The 19,601-nt window shown below is 40.7% G+C and overlaps 1 protein-coding gene across 2 annotated transcripts; it reads right to left on the bottom strand.

Moving 5' to 3' along the window:
- Positions 1-1,114: 1,114 nt before the first annotated feature.
- Positions 1,115-18,214, bottom strand: Nup42 (nucleoporin 42). 2 transcript variants are annotated; one of them, XM_057791276.1, is made up of 7 exons: positions 18,024-18,214; positions 15,423-15,648; positions 13,845-13,939; positions 8,524-8,600; positions 7,802-7,888; positions 4,290-4,374; positions 1,115-3,154 (listed from the first exon to the last, which is right to left on the bottom strand). In XM_057791276.1, exons 1-7 carry the CDS (start codon positions 18,148-18,150, stop codon positions 2,595-2,597), a joined length of 1,257 nt encoding a protein of 418 aa, XP_057647259.1. In that variant the 5' UTR covers positions 18,151-18,214; the 3' UTR covers positions 1,115-2,594. The 2 variants fall into 2 exon arrangements, with proteins under 2 accessions (XP_057647259.1, XP_057647268.1); XM_057791285.1 differs by lacking the exons at positions 8,524-8,600; positions 18,024-18,214 and having other exon boundaries at positions 15,423-15,435.
- Positions 18,215-19,601: the final 1,387 nt, after the last annotated feature.

The raw sequence follows: 19,601 nt of genomic DNA, 5'->3' as shown, positions 1-19,601 counted from the left end.
AGTAAGTTTGAAGAAGCTGTGAAGAGAGCAGGTTGTTGGGAGGACTTTTCAGTTGCTCTGCTCCCCTAGAATTAATTGCTTCTTGCTGGCAGATAACCACACAGTGACACAAGCCCTTGCTGCATCTCTTTAGGGGTCATCAGGTCAGCTGCCTCTTCTAGCCTGTCCGTTACTCTGAGTCTGAAGTCTTCTCATTCCTCACCAATGCCAGAGCACACGTATACAATTTGGTTCTACACTGTGGGCTTTGCTGCTTTTTAGTTTTTTAAAATAGCTCATAGCATTTTTTGACAACTCTGTACTATTTCATTATTTGGAGTCCCATTAAATGTACTTTTTTGGGGGGTAAGTGCAGGAGCACAGAAATAGACCAGCAGTTAAAACAAACTCACAAGTCAAACAAGTCAAAATGCAGTTGGAGAGGTTTGTTTCCCAAACTCGCCTAGGGGATCACCTGGAATACTCTATATTCCCAAGCCCAGGCCAATGGAAAGGCCCCATCGTCTGGATATATTATCTTGGTATAACAGATCTAAAGAAACCCAGTGCTTTGCATGTTTATGTACGTACATGTTATTTTCATGTGCAGGTGTGTATGCAAGGACCATCTCTGGCATTGATCCTCAGGTGTCATTTACCTTGTTTCCTAAATGGACAGCTTATTGGCCTGGAGCTCACTAAGTAGGTGAGTGCCTCCCTAGCCCCAGGATTACTAATGAGTACTACTAATGAGTACTACTATGCCCAGCAGGTATATGGTTATCACGATCTGATGTACTTGAGACTAATGGATCCTCCGTGTGTATCCTCAGAGCGTTAAAGAATACCTAAGGGTTCCAGTTAACCAACTGTTAGGCTTAGAATGCACCCTCCCATTCCTCTGCTGAAACTTACATCACCGATGTGACTGTAATAAGGTGGGCCCTTAAGTGACTAAGTCATTATGGCAGATCATTATGGATGGGTACGGAACTCTTAGAGAAGGCCTTAAGAGAATAGGCTCACTCTTGTGTAAGGACACAGTCTCCCTCTGCCACATTGAGGATGTAGCAAGCCACCTCTGAAGAACACACCAGTATTGAGCAGACACTGAAATTATACTTTGGATTTCCAGTATACAGAACTCGTGAGAAATAAATTTATATTTATAAATATCCTAAGCAACAGGAATGACTAAGCATTCATCTACAGGTAGGTCTCATGACTCTAAGGTTCATGGGGCAGAATTCTTAAGAGTCTATTTTCTAGGAACACACAGACCAAAGGAGAAACAACTTATATTCTACTTACCAATTACAGTTCTAAACATCAAACATAAAGACACATCCTGAGTATGGATTTGGTTTCACATGCTGAGACCCTGAACAGGATAGATAGGGTCACACTGTTTAAAGTGGATCAGAATTTGGATCCTCTGGGAACTGAATTCTTTGAAAGCATGAATGAATACTTGGAGCGCTCATCTTTCACTAGGTAAGGCATTCACTTTTTTTGGTCTGATATATGTGTGTAGACGTGTGTGCACAGGTGTGTGTGGTGGCCAAAGGTTGGGGTTGGGTGTCTTCCTGTCATTCTCCACCCTTAGTTTCTTACAGGGTTTATAGAAATCATTGATCCAGCTAGAATGGTTGGTCAGCAAGTTCTGGGCATCCACCTGTCTCTGCTCTTCCAGTGTTGGGGTGACAGATTCATGCACTGCCATACCTAATTGCTGGGTATCCAAACTCAGATTCTCACATGCATGCAGCAATTCCTTTACCCATTCAGCAATCTCGTCAGTACCTTCCATATATCCCCCCTCCCATGTTAAAAAATCAGGAGTTAAGACCAGAGATGGCTCAGAGGTTAGGAGCACTGACTGCTATTCCAGAGGACTGGGGTCCTAGAACCTACATGGTGGCTCACAATCTGTAACTCCAGTTCCAGAAAATCTGACACCCTGTTCTGACCTCCATGGGCATCAGGTATGAAAGTAGCACACAGACACACATGCAGGCAAAAGACCCACACCACACACGCCAGTAAAAAGAAGGCCGGGCCTGGGGCTAGCTCAGTGACATGCACAAGACACTGCACCTGGGTCTGAGCTCCACTCTCCACATCCCTGCTAAAGGGATGGATCATATATTGGAACAGAATGAGAAAATTACTTTATTTAGTACACTGTATTTTTTAGTTCCACTCATAATTACAGTACAAAAGATTTCCCTTGCTTATTGAGTTTTTGGCTGTGCTTTATTTAGCTAGGTTTATAAAAAATGTTCAACTTTAAAGTCCCTCAAATTACTAAAAGCTTACATTCCTCATAATTCAAGACAATCTTAAAAAACATATTTAGGGACAGAGTGTGGCTCAGGTAGAACTTGCCTTGCATGTGTGAGGGCCCAGTGATCCCAAGCACTAAAAAAAAACATTTCTTTAAACACCATTCAGATCTTTTTCTTGGAGGATTTCACACAGACCTGGCTGGTCACTTACTTACTCTGTGCAGTTCAGGCTGGCCCTGAGTTTGTGGCATCCCTTCTCTCAGTCTCCCAGACTACAGGCAAGCACCATATGCCTGGCTAAAGCCGTTCTGTAGTTGAAACTGCCCTTTATACAGTCAGAAGTTCCACAGGTGGTGGCTTCAATGGGATTTTCCCCAGAGTAAATTTCTGGGACTGGAACTGATCCAGCTCCTCTTTAGTCAGCTGATCCCTGGGTGTGAACAGTACATTATTTGTGGCCGAGACGGGGAAGGAGGCTGATATGCTGCTACCTCCAAACAAGTCATTAGAAGGTTTGGCAAATACAGATTGAGACTGTGGGCCAGGACTACCAAAACCAGCTACAGAACTGCCATTTCTGAAGGCAGGTGCCACTGCAGGGCCGAAAGGCCTCCCTGCCAAGGAACCTGGAAACCCTGAAAATCCAGGTGATCCAAAACCGGAAGCATCAGGGCTCTTGAAGGAAAATGGAGCAGATGTGGCTTCAGGCTTCCCAAACCCAAAGGCTGGAGCGGAGGAAGTGATGGCAGAACCAGCAGAGGGCCCGGCCCCAAAGGCCGAGGGACTCCCAAACACAGGCGTGCTTCCAGAAGGGGCAGTGGCAAATCCAGAGTTCGTTTTAAAACTAAAGTTCTGAACATTACTGCTGCTGCTATTCACTGGAAAACCTACAAAAATAGATTACAGTCAGAAAAGGTAGCCATGTCACTCCTTTCTCTTACTCCAGGCATGTTTAACTACCGAAGAGTTTAGGGGACATGTAAAAACAAGGTTAGAGCAAATCGTCTGAACCCCACTGCCCCGGCACCCAGCACCCCTGAGCAGGGTGAGAGCAGGGTGGGAACTTTTGGCTTTATATACTTTCCACCAGAGTTGCGACTCAGCCCCGCAATGACAAGGCTCTCATCGGCATGGCTGCCACAGCGGTACAGTCCTGTCGGATCCCTGAGGCAGACTTGTCTTGTAATGAAGGTCAGGCTGGCCCTGAACTTTGGGGTTTTTGTTCTTCTTTGTTGTTATTATTGCCGTTTTTTTTGTTTTTCGAGACAGGATTTCTCCGCATAACCCTAACTGTCCTGGAGTTAGCTCTGTAGACCAGGCTGTCCTCAAACTCAGACATCCGTCTGCCTCTGCCTCCTGAGTGCTGGGATAAAAGGTGTTACCCCCCCCCCCAGCAACCACAGCCTTGAACTTTTGATTCCTCACTTCAGCCTCTGAATGCCAGAATTACATGTATATCATCAGGTTCAGTTTCCTATGAAGCTGAAAAAATATTCCTAAAAAGGTTCTAGAGCTGGGCATGGTGGCTTACATCGGTAATTCCAGTTCTCAGGGGGCAGAGGCAGGAGGATCACAAAGCCAATCTGGTTTACATAATGAGTTCCAGGCCTGGGTGACATGGTGAGACCTTGTTTCAAAAACAGAAGCACTTCTTCTACATGCTGAGGCACAGCTTCTTTCACAGTGCACCTCCCTCTGACCGGCCTTTCCCAAGCATTTGTAAGTTCTTCAAGACTCCATAATGGAGAAATGTGTGAGAATTATTTAAATTGGTGACTCAGGCTTTGTAAAGTTGAAACCTATTACCTGAGTGGTGGTGACACATGCCTTTAATTCCAGCACTTGGGAGGCAAAGGCAGGCGATCTCTGAGAGTTCAAGGCCAGCCTGGTCCACACAACGAATTCCAGGTCAGGCTCCAAAGCTACAAAGAAACTCTGTCTCGAAAAACAAACAAAAAAAGTTGAGGCCTATAGCATCCCACTTTTCTGAGTCAGCAAAACATGTCCCACTCTGTCTCTTACCTGATGACCCAAACGTCCCTGCTTGCTTACTTCCAAACCCAAATGCAGGTGCTGCTTGACTGGCTTCACCCTTTACATCAGAGAGCTTAAAAAACAAACAAACGAACAACACATTACTTGATGAATAATTTCCAGGTACCATTGACATACATTACATTTAAAAATTTATAACTTAAATTCCTAATATGTGCATAATATGAAAGGAATTTAAATATATCAAATATGAGAAGTTAAAAGGAATTTTAATTCAAATTTAAAATAATAGGCTTTGTGTGCTGTTTATCTTTCTGGGTCTTCATTCTCTTATGCAATGTAAAATTTTCTAGTTCCATCCATTTTCTAGAAAACTTTATGATTACTTTTTTCTTTACAGCACAATATAACTTCATAGTGTACACATGCCAAATTTTCTTCATTAATTTATCATTGAGGAAAACTTAGTTTTATTTTCCATCTTCTGGCTATTGTGAATAAAGTGACAATAAACACAGCTGAGCAAGTGTCTGTGGAGCAGGCTGCCAGATCTTTGTCTATGTGCCAAAGCTATACCAAATGATAAATCGTTATTTGTTTATTTATTGAGATTAAAATGTTTATTCCTTCTCTTTCCTACATAATACCCTACTTTTTAGCCTGCTTTTGAAATAATTGTTAACACATTGTCATTGCTGAAAGCTGGATATTATTTAATAAAAGCTAAAAAATAAATATTTTTATTTAATATAAAAAAATTTATAACTTAAATATGCATCTAAATATCGAGTATACAAAATGCCCATAATGTGATCATGCAAAGGAAAGGGTGTAATACTCTATAAAATGTATAACCAACCAAAATGAATGTCTATAGAAAAACGGATAGAAGTGAACAATGATTATCTCTGGCTGATGAATGATTTTCATTTTGTACTTGTTAAATTTCTAAAAGCAACATATATTATAACCAGAAAAGCATTTTTTTTAAAAAAAAAATCAAGATACATCGTATCCATATGTAAATATTTCAAGAATAAATAAAATTACATTTTTAAAAAAGTATACTTCCAGTGTTTAAAGGTCAAACCTACATCTGTGAAGCACTCTAGATGCAGGTGAAAAGACTGTCAGAGCACGCCCAGTCTACTCAAACACTTCAACTCAAGTGAGGTCACATGTTATCAAAAGCTTACTACGAAACCCCAGCAGACTGTCCTACTTTGCAGACAGATGCCCCTTCAAGGAACCTTTCACTGACTCCTTTCCTCCAAATTCTTTTGAGACAGGGTCTCACTATGTAGCTGACCTGGAACTCACTGTGTAGACTAGGCCTTGAGGTCACTGATATCCACCTGCCTCTAAGTGCTAGGATGAAAGCTGTGTGCCACCATGCCTGGCTCCAAGACCTTCTTAAGCAGACCAAGCTGGCCGAGCTTCATTTCCTTGGAAGCAACTTAGACTCCTGTATCACATTAACCTGGAGCAGTGGCTCTCAACCTTCCTAAAGCTGCCACCCTTTAATATATACAGTTCCTCATGTTGTAGGGACCCCAATCCTACAATTATTTCTGTTGTTATTTCATAACTCTACTTTTACTACTGCTATGAATCATAATGTAAATATCTGATTTGCAGGATCTCTGATACGCAGCATCTGTGAAAAGGTTATTTGACTCCAAGGGGGTCGAGACCGACAAGTTGAGAACCAATGCCAGATGCTTCGTTTTGACATATTTCAATGAATCCTGACACACTCATAATCAGCACAATCAAAATTCAGAACATTACTATGACCCTTAGGAGCTCCTTAAACTCTTCCTGGTGGGTAGATGACAACGCTTTCTTGTCCTCTGGCCCCACACAGTTGCTCATCTGCTCATCACTACATGTGCCCCTTCCATAGTTTCATAAGATAAGATTCTTACAGGTCTTTGTTGTTGTTGTTCTTTCCTTGCTTCTCTTTCTTAGAGTAATAGTCACCAACAGGTAAACAGGTAAATGGCTAAACAAATTTGAGTACATCCATACTCATGATAAAAGAATGAACAATGATGAATGTACTAAGTCAGCACAGGATGGGTTCTCTCAGAGCAGCAGCAGAGTGACCCTTTCAATGTTAGCAAAGAGCTGGAAACATTCATCCCAGGGATTAAACAGCTCCTTACACTCAGTTAGTATTGTTCTATGAGCTCTCGTCAATGGCGATAGGGTCACGTCTCAGCTGGGGTCAGAATATGCCTAAATAACCCCACTAAGTTCAAATGGCATTATACAACTGCAAGGCAGCATAAACACATCTTTAAGTACTTGAATTTTAATATTTCTCAGTTTTTAAAACTAGTTCTACCCCAGTTAAAAACCTTAAATAGGTTTGTTTGTTTGTTTGTTTGTTTGTTTGTTTGAGACAGGGTTTCTCTGTAGCTTTGGAGCTTTAGACCAGGTTGGCTTCGAACTCACAAAGATCCGCCTGCCTCTGCCTCCCGCCTGCCTCTGCCTCCCGAGTGCTGGGATTAAAGGTGTGTGCCACCACTGCCCAGCCTAAAAAATAGTTTTTACTTTTATTTATTTTGAGACAAGGTCTCTCTAAGCAGTTCTGGCTGTTTTGGACTTCAGTATATAGATCAGGTTGTCATCAAACTCCCAGAGATCTGCCTACTTCTGTATTTCTAGTGCTGAAATTAAAGGAGTGTGTTACCATGTCTAAGTAAGAGTTGTTTTTAGAAAGCATAATTGTCCCTACTTTTCTGAGAAGGAAATACGTACTAGGGCTTCAACTATAAATGACCATGGGCAGAGTTAATTCTCCACAGAGATTTTACCCTTCAAATTGAAGCATTCTCTGCCAAAAATCAGAGGGGACTGGAAAGATGGTTCATAGGTTAGGGGCACTGACTGTTCTTCAAGAGGACCTGGGTTTGATTCCCAGAACCCACATGACAGTTCTCAACTGCTTGTAACTCCAATTCCAGGGGATCTGACACCCTCTTCTAACCTCCACTGGACCAAGAACATATGTGGTGCACATATATGCAAGCAAAACATTCCTATACATAAATAAAAATTAAAAAAAATTAAAAAAGCAATAGAACCAGTGTACACCTTTAATTCCGGCACTCCAGGTAGGGCCGGGGATATCGAGTTTGAGGCTAATCTGGTCTACATATTGAGATCCAGGTCAGCTAGATGAGACCCTGTCTCAAGAAAGAAACAAAAAAGCAATAAAAAGTTAGGCATGGGGCTGGAGAGATGGCTCAGAGGTTAAGAGCATTGCCTGCTCTACCAAAGGTCCTGAGTTCAATTCCCAGCAACCACATAGTGCCTCACAACCATCTGTAATGGGGTCTGGTGCCCTCTTCTGATCTGCAAGCATACACACAGACAGAATATTGTATACATAATAAATAAATAAATATTTGAAAAAAAAGTAAATAAAAGTTAGGCATGGTGGAGAATGTCTATAATTCTAGAAAAAAAAAAGCAACACCACAAAATGCAAAGATGAGTCACTTCTTTGAAGAAAATTCTTCAATACTTACCAGAGTTCCTTTGGTTGACATATTTAGATTTTTCAGTTCATTTATCCTATTCTTCCATTGACTTACTAGCTGTTGAACAGAATTTAGCTGAAGAGAGAAGACAAAAGGTAACTCAATACTGAATGCTTAACCCTTGCTCCTGCTTGCCAGAGACACTCCAGCTCTGTTCTCTAGCTCGCTATGTCTCATGGTGGGTCACCTGGCAGTGCAGAGACGGTGCTATCTGGACAGGAGGGGTAATGTAAACTATCATAGTCCTGGCTGTTGACAACAGAAGTTACCATTTCCTTCAGGCACCCAACTTACTCTACTGACCACCCATTCAGACTGTTTTCTTTTGAATGCCTGGTATTCAAAGGTGTTAATCTATTTAGCAGAACTGCCATTTATGTCACTTTGTTTTTCTAGTATTCATCATGGGATCTGCAGCTAACAGAAGCAACAATACTTTTCTAAAGATAGATGGTTTGAGTTCTAGAACTGATTGGTGGGTAATTTATAATAAAATAATATCCCTAATCACTATAGTACATTATTAACACTTTAGACAACTAGACAATTTCAAAGAAATTAGTCTAGAAAAAATTTAAAAAGGCAGTGGCCTATAAAGAATTAACAGTTCTCACCAAATGTGCCCAAATACAAGCAAGCCACTACAAACACAGAAAACAGTAATTGACAGCCAAGTGCTACCGAGGTAGAGAAATAGGAAACAAACTTACATAGCTCTGTAAGTTATTGCTGGTTAAGAAGTTATGGTATTCAAGCCTCAACTCTTCTGGTGAAATATCTGTGAAACCTGAAGTGAGGAATCAGTTGGGATTTAAACAGTAAGTATTGCTGAGTCTGGTAGTAGGGCTGACGTGCTAGACAAGAAAATGTGCTAATGCTGGTTATCAGAAAAACTTCAAGATCACAGAGAACACTCAAAGTCTATATACTAATGCACAAATTATTAAATTAGAATAAAATACAGCTATTTCATCTTCAAATGAAGAAGAATTCTGTAAAGATAAAGGACAAAAGGAAAATGAAAGATCTGACTACATACACATTCAAACTCTAGTGTAAAAAATGCTGTTAAGTCTACAATAAACAGATTTAAGAGGCAAATGATAAATCAGGGAAACCATGACTGCATACAAAAGGGTTAACATCTTTTAATTTTTTTTTAATTCATTTATTTATCAAGTATTCAGTGTTCTGTGTGTAAGTATCCCTGCAGGCCAGAAGAGGGCACCAGAAATGATTACAGATGGTTGTGAGCCACCATGTGGTTGCTGGGAATTGCACTCAGGACCTCTGGAAGATTTTCCATCTTTAACACAGACGTACTGTTCATAAGTCAGTACAGAATACAGCAAAGACAGAAAGTATAAGCAGTTCACTAGAATTTGAAAAGGCTAGTAAATAAAAGAAAATTTAAAGATTCTACTTAGTGATAAAATGCTCTCCTTATGGACTGGCAGACAGTAGAACAGATGATGATTACTGTTACTCAGTGTGTGGTAGTGAATGCTGTTCTGAACATACTAAGAGATTTTCTGGGGCAAACTGTCCATAAGCAATGTTTACAGACTCTGACCTACATTTCTAGGATTTATCCAGATACCTATAATTATACATGTATACAGACAAAGGGTGCTACACAAAAGGATGCTTACTCTAGTACTTTCATTGACAAATTAAATGTAAAATACCATTAGGAAAGAAAGCTCAGTGGCAGAATGTTTGCCTGGCATGCCTGAGATCTTGAGGTCATGCTAAAAACAAAAGCAAGCACAAAGAAAACAAAACTTGCTGAAGATCACTTCATATAGAGAAGTATATAAATACAGAAATGATGTGGAGCATGGATGTTTTGCTTGCATGAATGCATCGCACCATGTGTGTGCCTGGTGTCAGATCCTCTGCAACTGGAGTTACAGACGGCTGTGAGCTGCCATTTGGATGCTGGAAATTGATCCCAGGTCTTCTGGAAGATCAGATGTGCTTTTAATATACACAAATTTTAAAGGAAATACCAAAAAAATTTCAATCTCTCTATACTACCTAGTGATTTTTACTGTCCACAGCAATGACTACCTTTAAACACTGAGAAGATTAAGAATGGAAATGTCTCTTTTCCACAGACTTCCTTGGTACCCAGGTACCATTCTCAGTTTACTCCAGTAGCACCAACAGTCCAGGACAAAGAGCATTTATGAATCATACTGTATTTGCTTTCTTTATCTAAAATATCAAAATTGGTTCAAAACAGAATTCAAATTTGACCAATTCTATCTCCACTGCCAACAGCGCTAACCCATCATCAGCAATTACTTCCTAACTTGTCTCCCACCTCTTGACTTGCTCCCTGCTGTACCACCGAGCTTTTCCTCATCAGCCACATCCTTCTGCTTAAGGTCTTCCTAACTGTACACCCAATGTAATTAGAGCCCACACCATGGGGACCTTGGCTACCACCCTGGCTGTATACTATATTACTTCTGTTATTTTCTTTCCTGAGTGTTTTGGGCTCATGGCTCTCACCTCAAGGCCTTTGCACTAGCTATCATAATTGCTAGGAATGGTTTTCCCAAGTCTTATCTAACAGGTACCTTCTCTTCACCCAGGGCTTAGCTTAACTGTTTCATAAGAATGCATAACTCTCCTTCAAGAACACTGTCCACCTCAATTACTCTCTATTTTTTCCAAACTGTCAGCAACCAGAGTTTATCTGAATCACAGGACATAGACAATGACGTGAATAACTATTTTCTTGGGCTTTGGAGGGTGGTATGTGATGGTGACACTCTTGGGAAGAACCTCAGTTGAGGACGGGCGTGTGAGCGCATCTGTGGAGGCATTTTCTTAATTACTAATGGATGCACGAAAGCTGAGGGCCCAGCTCACTGTGGGTAATGGCATCCCTAGGCGGCTGGATTTGGGCTGTGTGAGAAAGCTAGCTGAGCAGGCCTGGGGAAGCAAGCCAGTGTCCAGTGTTTTCCTGTGGTTTCTGCTTCAGGCTCTTCTTGCCTTTAGTTCCTGCTCTGGCTTCCCTCAATGATGGACTATTAACCTGTAAGTCAATCAAACCCTTTCTTCTTCAAGTTGCTTTTGGGTCATGGTATTTATCATAGCAACAGAAGAACAAACAAGGACATGATACAAAAGCAATCTTCTAGCTACAGAGGAAAAGTTAGTTCTTTATGATAAACCATGCATGCATCCATAGACATTTATTTTCTAAAACAAAAAAAAATTAGTGAAATGAACAGCAAATCTGTCTATAACTCTTATTAATATTTGGCTTGACAGCTAAATTTTTTAAAAAATTATTATTATTTGGTTTTTCAAGACAGGGTTTCTCTGTAGTTTTGGTGCCTGTCCTGGAACTAGCTCTTGTAGATCAGGCTGGCCTCAAACTCACAGAGATCTACCTGCCTTTGCCTCCTGAGTGGTGGGTTTAAAGGCGTCTGCCACCTCCCCTCCCCGGCTTAAAAAAATATTTTTAATTATGGGTATGGCTATGCACCTGTTCTGTAGTAGTGACATGTAAGCGCAGATTCTGTAGAAGTCAGAATACAGTACTGGATGCGCTGGAGCTAGTTACAGGAAGGAACTGAACTACAGACTCGGCAACAACAGTGCATACTCTTAGTGCTAATGGGTATCTCGCCAGCTCTGACCATCGGACCCCTGTATGTGCTTCTGTAGGTGTTTTTGCATTCATCCCACTGCAGTGTGGCTGCTGTATAAGACCTACATTCTACAGACATGTCACTGGGAAAAGAAGTCATTGGCCTTCTCAGTTAAATGCGGATATTCTTCTTTGACAATGCACCAGTACTGGAAAAGTGGAGTGGAATGGTTTTGTTTTTTTGCTTTTCAAGATAAAGTCTCACTATGTAGCTCGGTTGGCTTAGAACTCACTCTCAGACCAGGCTGGTCTCAAACTCACAGAGACCTGCTTGTCTCTGTCTTTCAAGTGTTGGGGTTAAAGGTGTGTGCCACTATGCCCAGACAAGAGGGAGGGTTTTAAAGGTCAGTTATAATGTAGATGCAAAAACCAATGAACTTTTGTGTTTTGTTATAATTCATTAGTTTATCTTGGACTTAGGATAGATTTCAGCCAGCACAATTCTGGAACACAATGCTCCAGTCTTGAAGATTATTAGTTAATATGTCCTACAGAACTTCTCTATGTTGGCACAGAGCATTCTAGAACACTACAAGAAAATCAAACAAACCAACCTTGAAATCCTCACATATTAATGCTGTCACTAGTCTTTCTTGAAGAGATTTTGAGTATTGAGAAGCTATCGTGTTTCTGTGACAGAAAGCTTTCTCATGATTCTAACTTTTCCTAGGAAATTCCAGTTTTATTATGAGCGGTAACCCTGTCACCCTCCCACCACCACCCTGTCCCTTGAGGTGACACAGATTTATCTCATTCATTGTTGAGAAAATATCTGCCTAAGCAAAGTCTGAATAACCACAGCCGTTATTCTTTCCAATAAAATCTGTCTGTGACAAAGTAACATGATAACCCAGTGTTCTTCCTCATAGTGAACATCATATGTGGATAAAAGGAAAAGCATGGTGGATATGTACATTCCATTTTTAATAGTACAAATTTCAACACTGAAAGTAACCAGCAGTGTCTTAGTATTATTATGGAAACTTCTATGAACATATACAGTTCCTACAGACGTGTCAGCGTTAGGTTGGCAGATTTAACTAATAAAAATCCAGGATATCTAGGTAAGTTGAAATTTCAGACATAAAACAAATATTTTATTAAGTATGTCCCAGATATTACACAGGATACACATATATTAAAAATATTCTTTACTTATCTGAAATTTAAATCTAACTGAATGTCCTATATCTTACATGGTGAGCCCACCCTGAGCTCTCTATAGTCACAGTTGTAGCACTTAGGCTTTAAGTCCACCCCTGAACTGATTGAGACTTAATACTCGGCAATACTTACTTAAATACTAAAATTTAAGCCATCCCAGGGCTTTCTAGTTTATTCTTTTATTTACAGAAACTATCACTACATTAAGTGATTTATTTTCACTGTTTCTCATTTTCTTTCCTCCAGAACAGTAGCTTCCCGAGAGGAACCCTGCCCGCTCACTTTACGATGTGCCCCTCACACGCAGATCAGGAAACCCCGTCTGCTCGCCTTATGATGTGCCCTTGCATGCACATCAGGAAGTAGGACAAATGAAACCCAGTAAACAATTATAAATGAATAAGAAAGTAATTAAGGTGAGAATGAGGCGAGGGTGAGGTGCAGTGGCATTCCTATTAGGATTCTGGACACTAACTTCAGGGGTTCCTGGCTATGCCATGTCTAATGTTTCCTCAACAGGAGAAAGACCCCGGATTGCCCAGAGAAGGCTTGGAAAACTTCAGTAGCCCAGGTTTCAGAGAGGCTGTAGGTATCATGGAAAAAAGAAAATGGAAAGAAAGGAATATTCTAAAGAAACACCACCCATGTAGCTCATCATCTTCAAACTATCCAGGAACGTCTCACAGGCTTTATGGAAAAAAAAAAAAAAAAAAAGAATTCTTAGAAGGGACAAAGAAGAAATGGAACCAAGCCCTGAAGGCTGTGATGGTGGCTAGCTCCCGACACTCCTGGTTGCTGAGGGAGCAGGAGGTTCGGAGGTTTCACAGAGGGAACCGATACAGCAGAGCTTCTTCCTGACTGAACTGTAATTGTGGTGGGCCCTGATCTCATCATTCTTTCTTGAGAGTAACACAACTGAGAAGAACCGCACTCTCGCTCTCGGTCTCTCCACCAGGAAGCTCAGTTGGGATATTTAAACAAAGACCAATTCTAGCTATTCCTAAATTTGGAGTAAATTTATTTAGCACAGTCTTAGTTTTAGAAAGTAGTTACTCTGCAATCTATTTTAAAAACACAAACAAGTCCTATAGCCTAGTGGTAGGACTTTTGCCTAGCTTGAATGAAGGCCAGGGTTCGATCCTCAGCACTCCACAAAAAGCAACCAATCACCGACTTAATCAAGGGTTTTCCAGTTACCTGAAATGTTAGGTTTCTTTTTCACTGGTGAGTAAACAGAGAACATCCACTGCCCCGATGATTCCCAAGTCTCTACATCTTTAACAATTCCTTCCCTGAAAAAAAAAGAAAAAGAAAATAAACAAAAACGGAAGAGTAATGGGTATTTCCAATTGCTTGTTAAAATTTGTTATTTATGAAGTGGAATGACTGAAAGTTTAAATTCTAGTAAATAAATATACAAACTTCCATCTTTTCTATCCCAGAAGTTCACAGAAATACAAATCACAATCTGAGTGTGGTGAGCACAGGTCCTGGGTGGTTGAGGAGGATTTTGAGGCCAGTCAGGGAAACAGTGAGCTTAAGGCTAATCTGGGCTGCACATCGAGAACTTGTTTCCCAAACAACAAACACCTTGTATTTTGTAGTTACAAATAATCTAGAATAATTAATAGTGTTGCTTTCTAATTCACAGAAAGACTAATCAATATTTAAGAATTATGTGAAATAGAATATTTTTTAAAGAACTAAAATACACAATATCAGAAATACAGTATTTTTTAAAGAATAAACACAATAACACAATTGTTAACTGGGAACAACAAATAGTATTACTATTAGTTATGGAGAAGCATTAAAATTTAAGAGTGGGTTATAGGACTTCAGAGACAGTTTTCTTAATTTTTCTACTTTGTAATACAGGAAACAGGTCCACATACTTTAAAAATATATTTTTAAAAAATTTGTTTATTTTTAATTTTATGTGCATTTGTGTTTTGCCTGCCATTCATGTCTGTGTAAGGGTGTTGGATCCCCTGGACAGTTGTGAGCTACCACGTGGGTGCTGGGAACTGAACCCAGGTCCTCTGGAAGAATAGCCAATAATCTCAACCTGTGAGGCACTCACCTCTCCAGCCCCCAGGTCCATGCACTTAACAATTAATCTGAAACAAACCTGTGGATACAACTGGCTCTAAATTAAAGTTTCTTTCCATCTAGAATGTGGCCATTAATAAACAGATAGGTATCAAAAAGAATATGTCATTACACTTAGAATCACAATAAACAGAATTTTGCCTTCTTTATATATACACACACAAAATTGATGCTTGCCCAATACACCTGAAAATTCATGTTCAATTTTCAGCACTTCAAAAACAAACAGGTGGACACACACCTTTAATCCCAGCACTCTAGAGGCAGAGATCTCTGTGAGTTCCAAGCCAATCAAGGGTACACAGGGAGATCCTGTCTTAAAATCTTAAAACAAAACAGCGTCCTGCTCCCCACCAAACAAACAAACAAAACTTAAAAATCCACTGCTTATGGAACTAAAAATAGGATAACTAAAATAAAAGTTTTACAAAGAAAAAGAAGTGCTATTATCAGTAATATTCAGGATCACAGTTGTTCTGAGTCACCCAGTACTCTGAAGAATGCACAGTACAATGACCTTGTAAGCAGGACTAACCTTTAAAGTGTGATCATACAGTTTTGCTTACTCTGATTTTCAAAATTACTCTTTTTCATAGAAAAGACTAAGTGCTTCTGGAAAAAACAAGCAATTGGGTAGTGATTTTCTACAAAACTTTAACTTACAGCAGTTTCTTTTCATCTTTCTGCTCTTCAGAGATAAGTGAAGCAAAAGGGTTTTGAGATGATTCAAAGCTTCTGCTGGTGGAAGCCCCAGAATCAAAGGAGCCGAATAATGGTTTGTCTTGATCTCTGCTGCCACCCCATGGTGTAGACTTGGAGAAGCTGGATGGCTGGATGACACTGGAGTATCTCTGGCTGTTGGCATTCCACCCACCACGCCTGTTACTCCCTAAAATAATCAGGAAAATTAAAGAATCATAAAATTGACAACTGTTTCAAATCTTGGAAATCCCCATTACATTTCATCTTATTATGTCTAGAAATCATGTAAAGGCTACTACAGTGCTATTTTCTACCATTTTAAAATGTTAATCTCTTTATGATTTATAGTATGTTATATGTTATAAATAATTACATAATGTTCTAATTGCATTTTAAAAATGAGATCAAGGTCAGGTGTGTTGTGTAAGACTTTAATCACAGCACTGTGAAGTCAGAGACAGGCAGCCCTCTGTGAGTTCTAGACCAGCCAGGGCTACATAGTGAGACCCTATCTCAAATGAACAAAACAAAAACCCAAACAAACAACAACAAAAAATGAGACCAATGGGCCAGAGAGATGGCTCAGCAGTTTAGGGCACTCGCGCTCTTCCAGAGGACCTGGGTTCATATCCCAGCACCCACATGGCAGCTCACAACTATAACACAAGTTCCAGGGGATCTGGCATCCACACAGATACATACATGTAGGCAAAACACCAATGCATATAAATTTTTTTTTAAAAAAAGAGATCAAGAGGATTAGAAATAGATAGAAAAACAAAGATACTCTGCTGAGTTCAGCTTTGATAAGCTCATTAAACTGCTTGGCCATTGTGGAATGAATTGAAGACACTCTAAAAGTACAGCTCTTCAGTGGACGAGCCTTTGCCCATCATGTTCAAGGCTTGTGCTTTGGCCTAGCGCTGGGTGGATGTGTATGTTTGGGAAAAGTTAGGTTTTCATTAATTGCTTCTTCACTGGGTCATATAGAGAGAATGAATGAAAGAGGACAATGAATAAACTAGACAATAACAAGGACTGTCTGTCCTTAAATAGATATTTAAAGACCATTTGCCTCAGTCTCTTCCCTCTGTGGACACAATACCTACACACCTATCTTCCATATGGAGATTACAGAGCTCACTAACAGGAGGATAAAGTACAGGTAGATTTCTAAACTTCATATGAATATAAAAAACAAGTCAAGGGGGGCTGGAGAGATGGCTCAGCGGTTAAGAGCATTCCCTGCTCTTCCAAAGGTCCTGAGTTCAATTCCCAGCAACCATATGGTGGCTCACAACCATCTGTAATGGGGTCTGGTGCCCTCTTCTGGCCTTCAGGCATACACACAGACAGAATATTGTATACATAATAAATAAATAAATATTAAAAAAAAAACAAAACCAAGTCAAGGGAGCTGGAGAGATGGCTCAGAGGTTAAGAGCAATGATTGTTCTTCCAGAGGTCCCGAGTTCAATTCCCAGCAACCACATGGTGGTTCACAACCATCCGTAATGAGATCTGATGCCCTTTTTCTGACCTGCAGGCATACATGCAGGCAGAACACTGTATACATAATAAATAAATCGTTAAAAGAAAAAAAAGTTACAAAAATGTGTCAATAGAATGTCTTTCCAGTTTTGAGATTGTTTTTAATTTTATCATTTCGGAGTTGAGGCTAGGAAGAAGGTAATTTATCTTATGACTGATTTGGAAAATATGTCGTTTAAAATATACTAAAAACGTAACGATAGGTGTAGCCATATTCTAAACTACTCCATAAATCAAGTAGGAATTAAGGGCATTTTGTTTTGAAGTTCCAAATCCTGTGTGTGTGTGTGTGTGTGTGTGTGTGAGGTCACACCGCATAGAAATCAACTACTTTATACTGCACTAGATAGCCCTAATTTTGGTTTTTTAATTGCACAGCATTTTTCCTTCTTTTCATCCTAAGTTTTGTTTTTTGACCCAGTTCTCTGTCTACCGAACGTTGACTTTCAAATTACTACATTTAAAGTAGGTTTCCAGAGACATGACAAGCGTTACTCCCAGCAGTCCCTGAGAACACTGCAATATTTTATCAGAATTCGAGGCCTAGTTGTTGGAGCGTCTCACTAGATCAATTGTAGATGAACGACACAATCTGTCTTCTCCACCATGCTACACAAAAGACTGGATGAACCTTAAAGACGAGGAAAAAGAAGCAGCCAATAATAACATTAAAAATTTGTTTCCAAACTAAGAAAACAATTTAATTTGACTTTTAAAACCTTGTGCTGCCTGACTGGTTTAATGCCTGGCCCCTGAATACTCTTTCCTCAAAACCTGTAAGAGTCACACTCTACCAACTAAAGCCCAAACTTTAAAAGCATGCGATCAAGGACAAGGCGGGGCAAAGTAGGGCAAGAGGTCAGGATGGACCCACGCCAATTCTCCCAACCGGTGGCATTCATCAACGAAGTGGCTTTAATAAAATATACTTCTAGTTAAAACGCAGTTTGGTACCAGCACCTAGGTCCAAAGCCCAGTCCTAGTCTGATCCCTATAGACGGGGAGCGTCACCTGAGGGCGGCGGCTGCTGTTGTGGCGGCTGCCGGGCTCCGCCCGTACCCCGGGTGCCGGGATGCTCGTTCCAGCAGCGGTCTCCGAAGCGGCACCGGCCTTGAAGGAAAAACTGGCAAATGGCCATCGTAGCGCCGTCCCAGCCCGCGGTCTTCAGGCCAGCAAAAATGGTCCAGATTCCAACAACCGAAGTCCCGTCGCTAGTGTGACGTCATCCCCCCGCGTCAAGAGGTTCTGCGAGCCGTCTTCAGGGCGGTGAGCGGCGTGGGCTTTAGCCAATGGGATTTGAGAAGAGCAGCCCAGCCGGCGCACTTGTGAAGATATTGTCCTGAGAAAGCGGGGTGTTGGAAAGGGCCTCGGGCGTTGGACCTGGAACCCGACCCGAATCTGGAACCCTACCTGAATCTAGAGGGTACTTGCTATAGCAGACAACCACCAAGGTTCAAATCGGCTGTAGTTTTGCGAGGCTCAGTGGTTCATTACATTTATTTAGACCAAATAAATAAATAAATAAAACCGGGCTCAAAAAGAAAACGATGCAGAAAGCCAGGAACCAGGACGCACTGCAGGCGAAAAGTATCACAATATTTCCTTAGTTGGTACTGTCTTCCTGCACACTGAGAAATACTGTTCGTAAAATTTCACGTAAATATTGCCCTTTGAAATTTGATCAAGAATGAAATTTGTCTAGAAAACTAACACACAAGCATCCCACTTTAACTGATGCACAGCGTCAATAAGAGTTTTCTGAAAACACTCCCTGTGTAGCCCTGGCTGACCTTGAACCCAGAGGCCCACCTGTTTCCCAAGTGTTAAGATCAAACACACACACACACACACACACACACACACACACACACACACACACACACACACACCTGGCATATTCCATAGATCAACTTTGCAGTTCTCAAACAGGACCGTGTATCAGTATAAAGTAAGTACACAATATAAAAGCAAAATGAAGTGCTCTTGGAAGTAAAAATTGGATAGTGTGGACAAACTAAGAGTTGAAGACAGTTCAGGGACTCTCAAGACTCTAAGTACATCTTTAGCTCACTTTACATCTTGATTAAGCGAGAGGATGAAAAGATGTCAAACAAAATTGTAGTCTGTAAGCAGAACACTTGGGATGGTTACTCTTGTCAAGGTGATTCCATTTAGAATCACCAGAGACACACATCTCTGGACTTTTGACGTGTTAGATTTTACAATTCCCATAGATACACACCGCTGGGCATGTCTGTGAGGACACTTCCAGGAAGGTCTAATTGGAGAGAAGACACCCCAAGTTTGGACTGCACCATTCATGGAGTGGGGTCACATATCGAATATAAAGGCAAATTCAAGTTGAGCATCCATTGCTGTTTTCAGACTGCAAATATGCAATGTGACCAGCTGCCTCATGTTCCCGCCAAACTCCATTCCAGGCCCTGATGGACTGAACCTTACATTCTGAGTCAGAATCAACCCACTTCCCGATGCTGAACTCCCTCCCAGGCTGTGATGAACTGAACCCTTACATTGAGTCAGAATCAACCCACTTCCTGATGTTGCTTTTACCATGTTTTGTCACAG

This window comes from Chionomys nivalis, chromosome 1 (genome assembly GCF_950005125.1).
Source record: "Chionomys nivalis chromosome 1, mChiNiv1.1, whole genome shotgun sequence".
Taxonomy (NCBI): domain Eukaryota; kingdom Metazoa; phylum Chordata; class Mammalia; order Rodentia; family Cricetidae; genus Chionomys; species Chionomys nivalis.
This window is presented reverse-complemented; position numbering and strand designations above follow the sequence as displayed.